This window comes from Macaca fascicularis, chromosome 1, assembly GCF_037993035.2.
Source record: "Macaca fascicularis isolate 582-1 chromosome 1, T2T-MFA8v1.1".
NCBI classification, from domain to species: Eukaryota; Metazoa; Chordata; class Mammalia; order Primates; family Cercopithecidae; genus Macaca; species Macaca fascicularis.
In genome coordinates this window covers 142291969-142310045 of record NC_088375.1, presented here as the reverse complement: position 1 = coordinate 142310045, position 18077 = coordinate 142291969, and the positions used below count along the sequence as shown (strand labels likewise).

The following is an 18077-nucleotide window of genomic DNA, read 5'->3' as shown; positions in this document are numbered from 1 at the left end:
GATTACAGGTGTGAGCCACCGTGCCCGACTGAAGCTTTTTACTTTAGCATTTGTTCCTTCCTTTTTATTTCAACTAGAATTTCTGGTGGGATGGGGGTAGGGTATGGTATGTTTGTGTTTTTCAAATTGGTATAAAAGGCCATTCTGCTACAAGTCCTACTTTCCTATCTAGCATTTATTTCTCTAGCAGACTTTTTAAAAAGTGAACTTATGTTATGAATCTGAACTGTATTTCAGTATTTTCTAGCCTTACGAGTTACATTATTCCAATGATACCCAACAGTTTATTTTTATTTTTTGTTTTTATTATTATTTTTTGAGACAGAGTTTTGCTTTTGTTGCCCAGGCTGGAGTGCAGTGGCGTGATCTCGGCTCACTGCAACCTCCACCCCCTGGGTTCAAGCAATTCTCCTACCTCGGCCTCCCGAGTAGCTAGGATTACAGGCACGCGCCACCACACCTGGCTAATTTTTTGTTGTTGTTGTTTGTTTTTTTGAGACGCAGTCTGGCTCTGTCGCCCAGGCTGGAGTGCAGTGGTGCGATCTTGGCTCACTGCAAGCTCCGCCTCCCAGGTTCACGCCATTCTCCTGCCTCAGTCTCCCGAGTAACTGGGACTACAGGCACCCGCCACCATGCCTGGCTAATTTTTTGTATTTTTTGTAGAGACGGGGTTTCACCATGTTAACCGGGATGGTCTCGATCTCCTGACCTCGTGATCTGCCTGCCTCGGCCTCCCAAAGTGCTGGGATTACAGGCGTGAGCCACTGCGCCTGGCCATTATTATTATTATTTTTTTTAAGTAGAGATGGGGTTTCCCATCATTTTGGCCAGGCTGGTCTCGAACTCCCGACCTTGGGTGATCCACCCACCTCAGCCTCCCAAAGTGCTGGGATTACAGGCGTGAGCCACTGTGCCTGGCCTATTATTTTCTAAATAGAATTTCATAGTTCTGTAATGTAGGCACTTATTTCCATTGTGATTTACATATAATGTAATGTAGGGATATATTTGGGAGTGACAACAAGCATTTTTCCATCTGTGTGCAACTGGCTCTGATTATTGATCACCTCTCCTACCCTTTCCCAGGTCATTTAAATTGGTCATGGTAGGTTTTTTGTTGTTGTTGTTGTTGTTTTCATTGATTTGAAAAAGTTTCAGATTGTTTCTAAGTATGAAATATAAATCTGGGAAAGAGATTTGATTTATACTTTAGTATGAGATAGGAGGCCACCTCGTTAAAAATTTTTAAATTTCCAAAATAATCCATATTAAATGAGGTTTGCTGATCAGTACTTTGTCTTTAGCTACCTTTTTATATTTAACTAATTAAATATAAAAATTATGTTTTTATAAGCTTAAAAAATTAAAGAGCCTTCAAAGAAAAAAAAGATAGCAAGGGCATTGGAATTAATGTTTTAAACAATCAAAATGCTTAGTTATAAATCCCAGCACTTCAGGAATAGGGGGATTGCTCGAGTTCTAGAGTTTGAGACCAGCCTGGACAACATAGTGAGACCCTGTCTCTACCAAAAATTTAAAAATCAAGTTGAGTGTGATACTGTATGCCTATAGTGTTAGCTTCTTGGGAGGCTGAGGTAGGAGGATCATACTTGAGCCTAGGAGTTCAGGGTGGTAGTAAGCTATGATCACGCCACTGCACTCCAGCCAGGGTGACAGAGGAAGACCTGTCTCTTAAAACAAAAAACAAAACCCTTAGGTATAAATATAAACTTATAAGTTTTATTATGTAGTAATCCTGCCCGTGAATACAAACAAAACAAATAGATTATTGTGTTTTAATACATAAAGATGAAAATTTTCATAAAAAATTACATTTTGAGTAATATGTAAATGTTTATCTGTGTTTCTCCCCCCTCTTCCCTTTAGGGCCATTTTGAGTGCCAGATCTAGTTATTTTGCTGCAATGCTGAGTGGCTGTTGGGCTGAAAGCTCCCAAGAGTACGTTACTCTTCAAGGGTAAGCATATTTTTACAGGGCCATTTGACTGCAAATGATTGCAAATTGTATTTCATACAAAGCACTTTTTATGAATCTGATTTCCCTGGATGTTCAGTGAAATATTTCTCAGGTAGAATTCAACAACGTACATTTTCTGAAACAGGAAGTAATAGAGAGCATTTATTAATAGAGGTATTGTGTTAATCTGCTTATGCTTCTATGACAGAATATCCAAACTGGGTGATTTAAACAACAGGTATTTATTTTCTCAAGGTTCTGGAAACTGAAAGTTCATGATAAACGTGCCAGCAGTTTTGGTGTCTGATGAGGGCTCTGCCTCTGGGTTGCACTCTGCCGCCTTCTTGCTGTACACTCATGTGGCCCTTCCTTGGTGCATGCACTTGGAGAGAGAGTCTTATGGTACTTCTTATGAGGAAACAAATCCTATCAGATCAAGGACCCATGTGACCTCATTTAATCTTAATTACTTTCTTAGAGGCCCCTTCTCTAAATATGACCACACTGGGGGTTAGGGCTTTACCATATGAATTTGGAGGGAACACAGACATTTCAGTTCATAACAGGTAGTTTTCTAAATTTTTTTTTTTCTTTTTATTTTTTTGAGGTGGGATCTAGCTATGTCGCCCAGGCTAGAGTGCTGTGACACAGTCGTGGCTCAGGCGTTCGAGGCTGCAGTGAGCCATGGTCACACCACTGCATTCCAGCCTGGGTAACAGAGCCAAACTCTGTCTCAAAAAAACAAACAAACAAACAAAATATATATATGTACACATACACACATATATACACACACATATATACATACACGTATATATTTTATATAACTTAAAGTATCTCCAGTTATCTCAAAGGGATCTTAATTGTTTAAACTATTAATATGCAAAGCAAATATTTCCATTCAATTTCTTTTTTGTTTGTTTTTTGAGATGGAGTCTCATTCGGTCACCCAGGCTGAAGTCAAGTGGCGAGATCTCAGCTAACTGCAACCTCCATTGGTATCCCAGGTTCAAGTGATTTTCCTGCCTCAGCCTCCTGAGTAGCTGGGATTACAGGCATGCACTACCACGCCTGGCTAATTTTTGTAGTTTTAGCAGAAATGGGGTTTTGCCATGTTGGCCAGGCTGGCCTTGAACTCCTGACCTCAAGTAATTCACCTTGCCTTGGCATCCCAAAGTGTTGGAATTACAGGCATGGGCCACTGCACCTGGCCTACATTCAAGTTTTTAAATACTAATATAACACTTTTAGGAAAGGGGTATTAGAAAATCAAATTAATAGCAGTTCATAAATAAAGACTTGGAAATCACTGACCTTACCAGAAGGACTATGCTGGAGACCTTTCCAAAGAAGGTTTTGCTCTTCTCTGAGAGAAGAGATCTTCAGAAATACACATTTAGATACTAGATATACAATTTGGCTGTTTGATGGTCTTTATTAAGTGTATAAAGAGAAATTAAACTCTTCAACCTAACTGAGAAATAAATGTGCTTAGAAACGTCCAAAACATGAAAATACATGGCATGGGCAATACATAGCAAAGATGTGTAACAACAGGAGAAGTGAGTTGTTTTCACTACTTGTATCTACCTTTTATTTGTTTTCATTTATTATTTCTGTATATGCGCTTTTAAAAAATACATTATGTAGGCCAGGCGCGGTGGCTCCCACCTGTAATCCCAGCACTTCGGGAGGCCAGGGTGGGGGGATCATGAGGCCGGGAGTTCAAGATGAGCCTGACCAACATGGTTGAAACCACGTCTCTAGTGAAAATACAAAAACTAGCTGGGCATGATGGCACATGCCTGTAATCCCAGCTACTCAGGAGGCTGAGGCAGGAGAATCTCTTGAACTGGGGAGGCAGAGGTTGCAGTGAGCCGAGATCGTGCCACTGCACTCCAGCCTGGGTGACAGAGTGAGACTCCGTCTCAAAAAAAAAACACAAAACAAAAAAAAACACGTTATGTAATGATGATCAAATTAAATTCTTTTTATCTGAGATCAATATAGGGCCTCAAGTGATCCTCCTGCCTCAGCCTCCTAAGTAGCTGGGATTATAGATGTGTACTCCTACACCTTGCTAGTTTTTATAATTTTTAGTAGAGATGAGGTCTCATCGTGTTGCCCAGGCCGGTCTCAAACTCTTGATCTCAAGTGATCCTCCCACCTTGGCCTCCCAAAGTACTGGGATTATAAGTGTGAGCCACTGCACCCAGCTTAAATCACATTTGTCAATTCATAATTCAGAGTTCATTCCACCACAGTCAGTGAAGAAATTTAAAAGTTTTCCCATTGGTATGTGTTCTTGAGCTAGCTCAGACTGCTCTTCTTCTCCACTGTGTAAATCTTTGTCCCACAGAACCCTAATGTTCCTAGTAGGCATGTTAGGAGAAACACATGGCATAGGATTGGGATCTTAGGGGAAGGCCATTTGGTAAGGGATGCCCCTTCAACTTTTATCTGTTTTATATAGTTCAAGGTAGAAGATGCTCAATAAATAATGATTTGCTAACATACTAATAACACTGTATAACTTATATAAAAATCTATTGTTGTCGTTCTGTTTAAATTAATGGTATACCTGCATGGATGTTATTTGAAGAGTGTATTCTTCAGGTAAAAGGAAGATTAGAACATTATCTTGGCTGGAAGTTTATGGGAAAATTGAATCATTGATATTGATTAAACCTTAATTATTTCTGGATTTGAGTTTTCTTTTATTTTTCAGTATAAGCCATGTAGAACTGAATGTTATGATGCATTTTATATATGGAGGAACTCTGGACATTCCAGACAAAACTAATGTTGGGTATGTATTCCTTTTTAATAATTTAAAATATAAAAGAGTTAGGTTCTACTTTGTTGAGCTGTGTTGCAAAGTGTTAATGAAGTAGAAACTGCTTTTTATAATCTATTTTACTATATCTTCAGTATGTCTTGAGAACATCTAAAAATAAGCAGGTCACCTTATTTAGAAGAAAAGGTGACTTATCAACTCACAGTAATAAGATTGAAAACAGTCTTTATTAGACTTAAATTTAGAAGAAGCTATAAATTATGGTTTATAGATCAATAAATTGATTAAACTTTTATCAAACTTTGAAAATTATTTTACTACTTTTTGAATTTTAGTATATCTTTTCTAAACAGCAAAAGAAAGGAAAAAACACACTTAAGAATATAGGGGCCGGGCACAGTGGCTCTCACCTGTAATCCCAGCACTTTGGGAGGTTGAGACGGGCGGATCTTGAGGTCAAGAGATCGAGACCATCCTGGCTAACATGGTGAAACCTTGTCTCTACTAAAAATACAAAAAAAAAAAAAAATTAGCTGGGCATGGTGGTATGCACCTGTAGTCCCAGCTACTTGGGAGGTTGAGGCAGGAGAATCACTTGAACCCGGGAGGTGGAGGTTGCCGTGAGCAAAGATTGCACCACTGCATTCCAGTCTGGTGCCAGAACGAGACTCCATCTCAAAAAAAAAAAAAAAAAAAAAAAAATATATATATATATATATATATATATGGCATTTGCCAGGCGCAGTGGCTCACACCTGTAATCCCAGCACTTAGGGAGGCAGAGGCGGGAGGATAGCCTGAGCCCAGGAGATCAAGACCTGCCTGGGACTATAGCGAGACCCCGTTCTTGGAAAAAAAAAAAAAAGAATATAGGGCATCCTAAAGACCAACAACTGTGATTTTTAAATGCGCTATAGTGAAATACCATCTAAGCCTCTGAAATCCTACTTGGGAGTGAAAGTTCACCTTGCTCTTTTAATTTTCTGGATGTCTTCCATTTTCTTGGTATTCTCACATCAGACAAATGAAAGCTACTTTTTAATTTTAAAAATTATTTGGTTCCTTTAATTTTAAACTGAATAAATATGTTTTTCAGGAGAACATACTGTGAGTCCCAGGATTTACTACTAAGTTTTTATCCCCTGACAACCTATACAAAATTTTGTCATTCTTTCAAAGCTTGTAGGCTTCTTAAGTACCTAAAGTATGTGTAGGTGTTCAGAAATACTTGCCAAATGAAAGAAGCAAAAGAAACTCTGGTCACTGGATGCTGTCTCCAATCTTAGGGTTATTTGTAGACATTTTCAATAGGATAAGACATTAGTGAATTGCCCCTCCGCCTGCCAAGAAACTTTTATTATACAAATTTGATACAGAGAGTTTTGTAACTTTTACAGCCTTTATAGCAGTTTCTTGGATTTTGTTCTGTATATCACTTAGTATATGAAGGGAATTTGAGACATCTCCAAATTTATTTCTTGTTCTTTACTAATCAAATCACGTGTCAGTGCTTTCAACGTTTGGCCTATGCTGTGTTTATAATCCATAAAGGGTATATATTATGTAAGGCAGAAAATTAGAATCAAAATATTTCAGATTATTTTTTTCTAAACAGACTATATATTATCAATAAATTAGTATGTATTGTGCCTTGAGTTTTAAATTGGAGAATTAACAGTGCATCTATTTTTATTTTAGTCAGATACTCAATATGGCTGATATGTATGGACTAGAAGGATTAAAAGAAGTAGCAATCTATATTTTAAGAAGAGATTACTGTAATTTCTTTCAGAAGGTAATTATTGAGCCTCAGAAATCTTTTATCCAGTGCGTTGTCATCCATTATTACCTACCAGATTTTTAACTCTGATAGTAATAGTGCTTTAAATATTTTAAATATTAAGTAAATTTAACTAATGAGAACTCCAGTTGAGAAATAATACATATGGTATGCTTGCAAAAATCAGAAACTAATTCAAATAATTTTAAGTAAAACAAAATTGATGGGAGGGCAGGTATTGAGAGGAGGTAGGAGTATCCTGTATAATTCAAAGGTGCCCAGAGTTCGGAACTAGGAGAAAGGAAGTTAAGAACTAAGGTTACTAGGTTACTTTCCCATTTATCAAAGGGCTACACAGTGCTTTATTTGTTCTTACTCCTGAAAGTATACTCCTTCCTTCTACCACTTCTCTTTATAGCAGGGACTTGGGGTGGAATGTAGTTCTTTTATGCCAGTCTCTTCAGGTGACCTATGGGTACTAACTAATTTTAATTTTAGTTACTGCAAAGGTAAGTTAAATGTCTAAAGAAAGAGCTCATACTATGCATTTCGAAGCCATTCATACATTATTCTTAGATTATCCATTGTTTTAATACATTCTGCGATTTTAGGTTATTTTTATTTTCTTGTTTATGCTTGTCTATGTTTTTAAAATTTTCTACAAAGAACAAGTATTTTATAATCAACTAAAACAAATCTAACTTTTTACATCATATTTCTCTTTTGCTGGTGTTTGAAGCAATAATATACATTGTGTGAATTCTAATTAGGTGGTTTTAATAATGTTTAAATTTAGATTTTTGTTTCGGGTAGGTCTTTTTCTGCCTCCCTACAAGTTGTAGGTGCGGAAGCAGCCCATGTGCTAAACAAAAGCCATGAACAACTGGGTCTAGTACCACCACTACTACCAACCCCACAAGGTTTACTGAGAAATAGTTAACCCCTCAGCTTTCTTTAACGAACCATTCACTTCAGCCTCTGTAAGTAAGGGCCTTGGAAGAAGGAGGGCAGCTGGTGGTGTCCTCAGCTTTGTAGAAAGTGAGGAATTCTGGTGAAAGATTCTTCCTTCTTCATATGTCCCCCTCATATTTCCAGTCAAGTGAAAGTTAGGGGGATCCAAGTAAATCACAAAGATTAAAGCTAGAGAATATCTGCAATAAGGAGTTGTTGTCTTCTCATCCCCTAGATGAACATTAACTATATCTGTAAAACCATCCCACCCTGGAGCTTCTATCAAAGACAAAGAGAAAGTGGTAATAAATTTCTTAGGAGAGCTTGGAATATGTCTGAGAAGCCAATGAGAATGTAGTTGAGTGAGGAGATTTCTAAAGAGAGAAGACTTGCTGGAGAAACCAAAACTAGCCTTGGTGTAAGGAACTTCAGTTACTGTCATACAGAGAAAAAGTATGAGGATTCCACTCTGCACCCCAGTTACACATGGTCCACAGGGAAGGAGGAGGACCTTAATGGTTTCATGAAAGTTAGAGAAGACTGATAACAGGGCTAGATGACACCGTGTCCCGCTTGGGGAGGTATTGTGCATCATGAGCCACTTAAAGAGTTCTTATCCACAGAGAGCCCAGGTTGAAGCTTGATCTGCCACTAAAAGAGCCATTATATCAATAAAGGCCTCCAGTATCTGAATTAGAACAAAGCCAAGGATATCTCCCTACTACCATCTTGGTCTCTGCTTAATTACGTAAGGTGACCAGAGCCATCTATAGTCTTCTGTACGAATTTGACCCAGAAAATGGAGGAGCAGGAGATCAGACCATGCACTACTCCCTATTTCACATTTCAACCATAAATCTAGTCAGCAATGGGGAGGGAAATATTTATATCAGATACGATGAAGAGATAGATGTTAAAATAGTACTGTGCTGCATTTCAATAACAATAGTATCCAGAAAGTATTGGAATCTGCCTATAGTTTCATTAAGGGATGGGAAAAAGGGGAGATTTGACATAGCATGGTTGAAAGCGTTAGTTGGGAAAATAAGAAGTCTCATGTTAGTATTTTTGAGCTGAGATTCTTCAGTAAGCCAGTTAAAGCTTATTTAAGAGCTTTAAAAGTTGTAAAAATAATCTTTTATGAGTAGTCTTTGGATCATTGCCTCTATTTTTATTTTTTAATATGTGGATGAGTGTATTGGGTTATATGCAGCTTCTTGTATTTTACTTTCAATAATTCACTTTATTTTAAAAACACAAAAGACATATTTGTTTATATTATTAATAAAACAGAAAATGAAGTTTATTTTAAATTATCAGTATGCTGTTTTGTTGAAAACTTTTTTTGCTTTTATTTATTTATTTGTTTATTTATTTATTTATTGAGACATAGTTTTGCTCTTGTTGCTTAGGCTGGAGTGCAATGACATGATATCGGCTCACTGCAACCTCCTCCTCCCAGGTTCAAGCGATTCTCTTGCCTCAGCCTCCCAAGTAGCTGGGATTACAGGCGCGTGCCACCCCGCCCAGCTAATTTTTTGTATTTTTAGTAGAGACGGGGTTTCATCATGTTGGTCAGGCTGGTCTTGAACTCCTGACCTCAGGTGATCCACCTGCCTCGGCCTCCCAAAGTGGTGGGATTACAGGTGTGAGCCACCGCGCCCAGCCACGTACTTTAATGTTGTCTATTTTGCTGTGGTAACAGATATTTGAGAGAACAATTTCTGGTTTTGTTGACATAATCTTTAAAATTTTTGCTTTATATTTCTTAATGTATATTTTTATAAATATGCTTTTGAATAGATATAATTTTGAACTTTTAGTCTTTTTTTTTTCTTTGTGATGGAGTCTCACTCTGTCACCCAGGCTGGAGTACAGTGGTGCGATCTCAGCTCACTGTAACCTCCGCCTCCCAGGTTCAAGCGATTCTCCTGCCTCAGCCTCCCCAGTAGCTGGGACTACAGATGCATGCCACTACGCCTGGCTAATTTTTGTATTTTTAGTAGAGACGGGGTTTCACCATGTGGGTCTTGAACTCCTGACCTCAGGTGATGCACCCGCCTTGGCCTCCCAAAGTGCTGAGATTACAGGAGTGAGCCACTGTGCCCAGCCTTAGTTCTTAGTTATGCATATTTTTGGCTGTGACTTAAATATCATAAACTTAAAATAATGTTACACAGTAATACAAATATGGGTATAATGTGATGGACAACTGGTCCCGGAACTCCTAGCAAGCTAGCTTCAATAATTTCATTAGCTTCACAATCCTGTCTTTTACACAATTAAACATTTTTTACTTCATTTATAGGATTTTGGTAGGCTTTACTTTTTTTTTTTGGTCACCAATTAAAAATATACTTTAGGCCAGGTGTGGAGGCTCATGTCTATAATCCCAGCACTTTGGGAGGCCAAGGTAGGAGGATTGCTTGAGCCCAAGAGTTTATGACTAGCATGGGCAACAGAAGGAGATCCTGTCTCTACAAAATTTTTTTTAAAAATTAGCCAGGCATGGTAGGATGTGCCTGTGGTCCCAGCTACTCAGGAGGCTGAGGTGGGAGGATCACTTGAGCCCAGGAGTTCGAGGCTGCAGTGAGCCATGGTCACACCACTGCATTCCAGCCTGGGTGACAGAGCCAAACCCTATCTCAAAACAAAAACAAAAACAAAATATACACACACACACACACACACACAGATATTTTATATAACTTAAAGTATCTCCAGTTATCTCAAAAGGATCTTAATTGTTTAAATTGTTAATATGCAAAGCGAAAGATTTGCATTCAATTTCTTTTTTTTATTGTTTTTTTTTGAGATGAGTCTCACTCATTCAGTCACCCAGGCTGGAGTCAAGTGGTGGGATCTCAGCTCACTGCAACCTCCACCTGCCTCCCAGGTTCAAGTGATTTTCCTGCTCAGCCTCCTAAGTAGCTGGGATTACAGGCATGCACCACCACACCTGGCTAATTTTTGTAGTTTTGGTAGATTTGGGGTTTTGTCATGTTGGCCAGGCTGGCCTCGAACTCCTGACCTCATGTAATCCACTTTGCCTCAATATTCCATAGTGTTGGGATTACAGGTATGAGCCACTGCACCTGGCCTACGTTCAATTTTTTTAATACTAATATAACACTTTTAGCAGAGGGGTGTTAGAAAATCAAATTAATAGTAATTCATAAATAAAGAATTGGAAATCACTGACCTTACCAGAAGGACTATGCTGGAGACATTTCCAAAGAAGATTTTGCTCTTCTCTCAGAGAGCAGATCTTCAGAAGTACACATTTAGAGACTAGATATACAAATTAGCTGTTTGATGTTCTTTATTAAGTGTATAAAAAGAAATTAAACTCTTCAACCTAATTGAGAAATAAATGTGCTTAGAAACGTCCAAAACATGAAAATACATTGCATGGGCAATACACAGCAAAGATATGTAACAACAGGAGAAGTGAGTTGTTTTCCCTACTTGTATCTACCTTTTATTTGTTCTCATTTATTATTTCTGTATATGCACTTTTAAAAAATACATTATGTGGCCAGGCGCGGTGGCTCCCACCTGTAATCCCAGCACTTTGGGAGGCTGAAATGGGTGGATCACCTGAGATCGGGAGGTCGAGACCAGCCTGATCAACATGAAGAAACCCGTCTCTACTAAAAATACAAAATTAGCCAGGTGTAGTGGCACATGCCTGTAATCCCAGGTACTCAGGAGACTGAGGCAGGAGAATCTCTTGAACCTGAGGGAGGTTGCAGTGAGCCGAGATCACGCCACCGCACTCCAGCCTGGGCGACAGAGTGAGACTCTGTCTCAAAAAAATATGTATATAAGCCGGGCGCGGTGGCTCAAGCCTGTAATCCCAGCACTTTGGGAGGCTGAGACAGGCGGATCACAAGGTCAGGAGATCGAGACCATCCTGGCTAACACGGTGAAACCCCGTCTCTACTAAAAAATACAAAAAACTAGCCGGGTGAGGTGGCGGGCGCCTGTGGTCCCAGCTACTCCGGAGGCTGAGGCAGGAGAATGGCGTAAACCCGGGAGGCGGAGCTTGCAGTGAGCTGAGATCCGGCCACTGCACTCCAGCCTGGGCGACAGAGCCAGACTCAGTCTCAAAAAAAAAAAAAAAAAATATGTATATATATATATATGTATATATATATGTAATTATGATCTAACTAAATTCTTTTTATCTGAGATCAATATAGGGCCTCTCATTGCACAATTACTTTAATTTGTATTTATATGTTAGGAAGCAGATTAGACCATGTTGTTGTATTGCAATGTGATGTGCTAGAAATTATTATACCACTTTTGCTTTAAAAAAGATATTTAACCTAAAATAAATTAGAATAAAAATTGTGTGCATTCTGGCAGCCAAAAGAGTTCAAATGATATGCCATAAAATTGAAAGTTGTTAGTGACACTTAGTTTTAAAGGAATTACAGACTTTTTAACAAAAAAAACTTAGAGCATTTTTAGGTTCACAGCAAAATTGAGAGGAAGGTACACAGATATCCTACATACCCACTTCCTTCTACACATGCATAGCTTCCCCCATTGTCAACATCGCCCACTGGATCGGTACATTTGTTACAACTGATGAGCATACAATTACACATTATTGTCCAAAATTCATGGTTTGCAATAGAGTTCGCTATTGGTGTTGTACATTTTATGGGTTTATACACGTGTATAATGGCATGTATCTACCATTATAGTATCATAAGGAGTGTTTTCAGTGCCCGGAAATCCTCTATGCTCTGAGTGCTCATCCTTCCCTCCCCATTAACCCCCAGCAACCACTGACCTTTTTACTGTCTCTGTAGTTTTGTTTTTTCCAGGGTGTAATATAGTTGCAATCATATAGTATTTTCAGATTGGCTTCTTCCACTTAGTAATATGCATTTAAGATTCCCCCATGTCTTTTCATGGCTTGATAGAGCATTTCTTTTTAGAGCTGAATATTTCATTGCACAAATGTACTACAGTTTATTTATCCATTCATCTAGTAAAGGACAACATGGTTACTTCCAAGTTTGGGCAGTTATGAAGAAAGCTGCTATAAACATTCATGTTTAAGTTTTTGTATAGAAAGGTGTTTTTAAGGAAAAAAATAGACTCTGACTAGAGCTTATTTGTAGCCTCAGTACCAGCAGAAGTTAATTTCAGATAAAGGGTTAAATATAGAAAATAAATTTTGAATTTATCAGATTTTGAGTTGTATGTGTTCTGCAGTTTAGGTATATAAATTGGATTATCTTTATGAACCAAATATTTTTAGCCTCTGTAAATTGAAAAAGAATAAATGTTGTGTTTTCCATCAATTTTAGCCTGTTCCCAGAACATTGACATCTGTACTAGAATGCCTGATTATTGCTCATTCAGTTGGAGTGGAAAGTCTTTTTGCTGACTGCATGAAGTAAGTTATGTTAAGTAGTGCTAATACTATTAATTTAGGGATTTTGTTTTTCTATTCTTCTAATTTTATGGGGAACTTTAGAGTTGGCCTGTTTTCTTGGACACAATGTAAGTAAGTAGCTTAGTGCTGTACTAGTTTCACCACTAAATAGAGTAATAATGTAGATATTACTGAAGATACTTAGGATCATTTTATCTTAGCTGAGCCACGGTTAATTATGTTAAAATCTCTGCACATGGGTTTAAAATACTTGTTTATAGGAAAGAGAATATAAAGTCCATTTTAGAGTTCATAAAATCAATAGTATTAATCAGGTCATATATATATGTACAGTTATGTAATTGAAACCAAAATATTGACTATTATAATGAAAAACATTTTAATTTCTTTAACTTGGTATTCTTTGATTTTAACAGGTGGATTGTAAAGCATTTTGCAAGGTTTTGGTCTGAGAGAAGCTTTGCAAATATACCTCCTGAGATTCAGAAAAGTTGTCTTAATATGTTGATTCAGTCCTTAGTAAGTATAACCTGAATACTCTTTTGTGTGTGTGCCATTAAAAAGTTTATTCAGTTTTGTATAGTACTTTCAGTGATTGAAATATAAATGTAAAATATTATAAAAGCAAGAAGCGTGAACCAATTCAGATAACCTAATCCTAAGATTCAGTTCCTTTGAAACCACTCTCCATACCCAGCTCATCTGTCAGGGTTCAAACTGAGAAGCAGAACCACCAGGATGTGTATATTGATTCATGAACAAAGCAGATATGGTGCCACAGAGAAAGGCTTATGCATTGGTTCAGTAATATCGACCCACTCACCCAGGTGGATCTGGGTACAACAGTGAAACTCTCAGTGGTACCATTCTTCAAGGGAATCAGCCATCTACCTGGTGGCAGGTTGATTACATTGGATCAGTTCCATCCTGTAAAAGGCAGTGCTTTGTTCTCACTGGAAAAAACATTGCTCTGGATAGCGATTTGCCTCCCTTGCTCATAATGTTTCTGCTGAAACCACTATCCATGAACTTACAGAATGCCTTATCCATTACCATGATATTCCACACAGCATCACTTCTGAATAAGGAACTCACTTACCAGCTAATGAAGTATGGAAATTGGTTGGGCCTTGCTCGTGGAATTCACTGGTCTTAGAAAGATCCCAGTCATCCTGAAGCAGCTGGGTTGATAGTAGGTAGGAAAGGCCTTTGAAAACTCAGTTACAGTGCCAGCTAGGTGGCAATGCCCTGTGGGGCTGGGGCAGTATCCTCCAGGATGCAATACATGCTCTAAATCAGATTTTGATTTATGCTGCTATTTCTCCTCTAGCGAGGATTCACGGGCCTAAAAACCACAGTTTGGAAATAGGTGTGGCACCACACACAATTACTCCTAGTGATTCAGTAGCAAAATTTTTGCTTCCTATCCTCCCAACTTTAGGCTCTGCTGATTTATAAGTCTTAATCCCCAAAAGAAGAATGCTTCCATGTGGGGACACAAGTAATGATTCTGTTGAACTGGAAGTTGAGACTGCCCTCCTATGGCCACTGTAAACCCACAGGCAAAGAAGGGGAATTATTGATAGATTGAGCCTATCAAGAGGAAATTGAGTTGCTACTACACAGTGTGGGTAATGTAGAGTACGTCTGGAATGCAGTACTCATAGGTTCTATGAGTAAAATCAATAGAAAGCTATAAGAACCCAAGTTAGGCAGTGCTGATGATGGCCCCGATTTTTTGAGAATAAAGTTTGGGCCACCCTTCCAGATAAGAAACTATGAATAGTGAAGTACTTGCTGAGGGCAAAGGGAATATGGAGTGGTTAGTAGAAAAAGATATGTAAAAATAACAGCTACAGCTATGTGAGGAATTACAGAAGTGAACACTGCAGTACTGATACAAACGTTCATATTCCTTCTTAATACATGTTTGTCTATATATTAATCAAATATTTTTGTTTCTCCTACTGTCTCATTCCGCATCATCTAATATAAGACATGTTAATAATAGTTAACTTTGTATCTACATATTTAAGTTACAAAATATCAAAGAAAACTGTGAATCAGATTGAAGGAGAATGAACATCCCCTGAAAACAAAAAAAAGGAACTCATATCCTGTCTTTTAGAAGGAAGGGGTTAGGATGTTTGTTCTGTGGAGGGATAGTTGTATCATGTTAGGTGGAAGCATGACTGTTATTTTCTCCATTTGAGAACTAAGTATGGTTTTAAGAGATGTGTATGGTTTTAAGAGATGCCAGGTTGACAAGATGTTGACTGTGTAATATGTTAGTTTCACTAGGGTCAACTACACTTCACAGAATTTCCTTCTTGTATGTTTCTAGTTAGAGTGGCCAAAAGAGACAATTTTGTGTGAAATTTGGAGGATGAGAGTGAAACAGCAGCTGTTTTTGGCTTTTATACTAGGAAGGTTGGAACACTACTGCAGTGTTCATTTACGCTAGGAAAGTTATTTACTGGCTCACTGCAGTCAGGTCTGTAACTGTTCTTCCTTGCCCTATATCCTCCTTCAGCTTCTCTTACCCCGTGCCAGTATATGTCTAGCTCCATAATGAAAGGCACCAGCATCTCCTGCAGGATACCCATTGCATCCAGGTTGGAGGCAGTAAGACTGATGTGAGTCCATCCTTGTCAACCAGCTGATGCTCTTGGGTGTCAGTTTGTTCTCACTCTCCCCAACATTACATCTTTCCTATTCTCAACTGCCTGCCCTGTGGAATTCAAACTACACCATCAGATACAAAGGCTGTTTAAGCGGCTCCTACAATTTTGTAAGGTCAACTCCCTGTAACAAATTTCTTTATTCAATAAGTCTGCACTTGATGTCATTGATGGGTCCTTGGAATCTTAGAATCTTGGAATCTAATTTAACTTTAAGCAAAACAATGTATAGCAAAACTAATTTTACTGTATATAGACTAATGGATATGAACAAGAGTTAAGTTCCTATGGCATATTTCTGGTCACAAAAAGATCATCAGCCTTCTAGTAAAGACCTAAGACACTTCTTATATTGAACATTGAAGTAAATGTGAGCTATACATACATTTCAGAAATATTAATAAAAACAAGGTAATTATTTACCCAGTTTTTGGTGAATCCGTGAGTGGCAGTAGTAGCAATGGTGGGTTAAATCAAGGAATAAATGTTTGCAAAGCAAAAATTGTAAAGAACACCTCCTACTATATGCAGTTCCAAAGCAGTCACAAATATGGCAGGCTCATTGAGTGTTTTTATACTGCATCGCTTATTGTCTTATATTTGTATGATCACCATATGCTTTATGAATTTTTACTTTACAATAATTTGTATTCATTCATTTTCCAACATGCTTTTTCTGGTTTCAGTTGTGGGTGGCTGGAACCTGTCCTTGCAGCTAAAGGCCCAAGGTTGGAACCAAACCTGGACAGGATGCCATTCCAGCGCAGGGTGTACTCACAGCACAGAACACTCACTTATACTGGGACATTGTAGGGACGCCAGTTCAGCTAATGTACACATCTTTGGGATGTGAGAGGAAACTGGAGTGTCCAGAGAAAACCCATGCAGGCATGGTTAAAACATGAAAACTCTACACAGACAATGGCCTGGCCAGGAATCCTTTTTTCCCTTATCAATATTATAATGAAACAACAGTAAACAAAATGGCATTATTCACGGACCTCTTATGTATATCTAAATACCTCCTAGTGGTCCAGTGAACCCTGAAGGATAACATCAGACTGGGTTACATAGAAGATACGTCGAAATCTAACTGAGAAAACATGTGTAGGATATCAGCTGTTGAGATACCACTACAAAAAGTAAATGTAAGGCTGGGCGCAGTGGCTCCTGCCTGTAATCCCAGCACTTTAGGAGGACAAGGCAGGTGGATCACCTGAGGTCAGGAGTTTGAGACCAACCTGGCCAACATGGTGAAACCCCATCTCTACTAAAAATACAAAAAATTAACTGGACGTGGTGGTACATGCCTGCAATCCCACCTACTCGGAAGGCTGAGGCAGGAGAATCACTTGAACTCAGGAGGCAGAGGTTGCAGTAAGCTGGGATCATGCCATTGCACTCCAGCCTAGGCAACAAGAGCGAAACTGTGTCTCAAAAAAAAAAAAAAAAAAAGTAAATGTAATTCTGTGTTTTAGCTAATGAAGGACTGTGTTGTATTGTTGCTTACTGTTTTACATTAGTTTGTTGGTCAGTGAATAGTTAACAAATTATTGGCCCAGCCATAGTTTAGTTCAATAGAAGAGGCAGGTTCATTTACTAATGTAGTAGTAGTACTGGTATTTTTTTAAATGATTTTTTTTTCAATAGTTTTTGGGGTACATGCAGTTTTTGGTTACATAGGTGAGTTCTTTAGAGGTGAAGTCTGAGATTTTAGTGTACTTGTCACCTAAACAATGTACACTGTACCCAATATATAATCTTCTATGCCTCACACCTTTTCCAACCTTCTCCCCTCCCTGAATCCCCAAAGTTCATTTTCTCACTGTGTATGTTTTTGCATTCTCATGACTTAGCTCCCACTTATAAGTGAATGGAATAAATACAGTATTTGGTTTTCCATTCGTGAATTATTTAGAATAATGGCCTCCAGCTCCATCCAATGTCTTGCTGCAAAAGACATTATTTCATTCCTTTTTATGACTCAGTAGTATTACATGTAGTACATATGTACCACATTTTCTTTATCTGCTCAGTACCAATATTTAGTGGATTTTTTTAGACTTATAGAGCTCCACAAAATACTTTTTTTTGTGAAATTTAGCATAAGACAGGTACTGTTGTCTCTACTTCACATATGAGAATAGAGAATCAAAGAGTTAAGTGCCTTGTTCAAGTTCCCAAGACAATAAAAGACAAAACCTAGTCTTAAAACCAATAGCTACCATTCTAAATATAATACGATAAGTGCTCCATGTGAGCAAAGCTTTTTTTTTTTTTTTTTAAATGTGTGGGACTTGACTTCAAGAAACTCACAAATTTGTGGAAAAATAGGCATTTAAACAACTAAGAAAAATACAAGGTAGACCATGATGAGTACAAGCATTAAGTTACATGTCAAATCTTTACCATTGTAGCCTCAGCCTTAGAACAGTGCCTAGCACATGTTAGCACTCAGTATATATTGTCAAA

The 18077-nt window shown here is 38.1% G+C and overlaps 1 protein-coding gene across 4 annotated transcripts in view; it reads left to right on the top strand.

Moving 5' to 3' along the window:
• Positions 1-18077, top strand: part of BTBD8 (BTB domain containing 8) — a 97459-nt gene that overhangs the window by 46512 nt on the left and 32870 nt on the right. For 2 of the 4 annotated variants that reach the window (XM_005542746.4, XM_015432814.3), the window contains exons 5-9: positions 1888-1977; positions 4706-4786; positions 6473-6569; positions 12836-12924; positions 13341-13443. In XM_005542746.4, coding sequence (XP_005542803.3) covers positions 1888-1977; positions 4706-4786; positions 6473-6569; positions 12836-12924; positions 13341-13443 — 460 coding nt within the window. The remainder of the gene's footprint in view (positions 1-1887; positions 1978-4705; positions 4787-6472; positions 6570-12835; positions 12925-13340; positions 13444-18077) is intronic. The other 2 variants (XM_074001689.1, XM_074001684.1) reach the window with 1 other exon arrangement.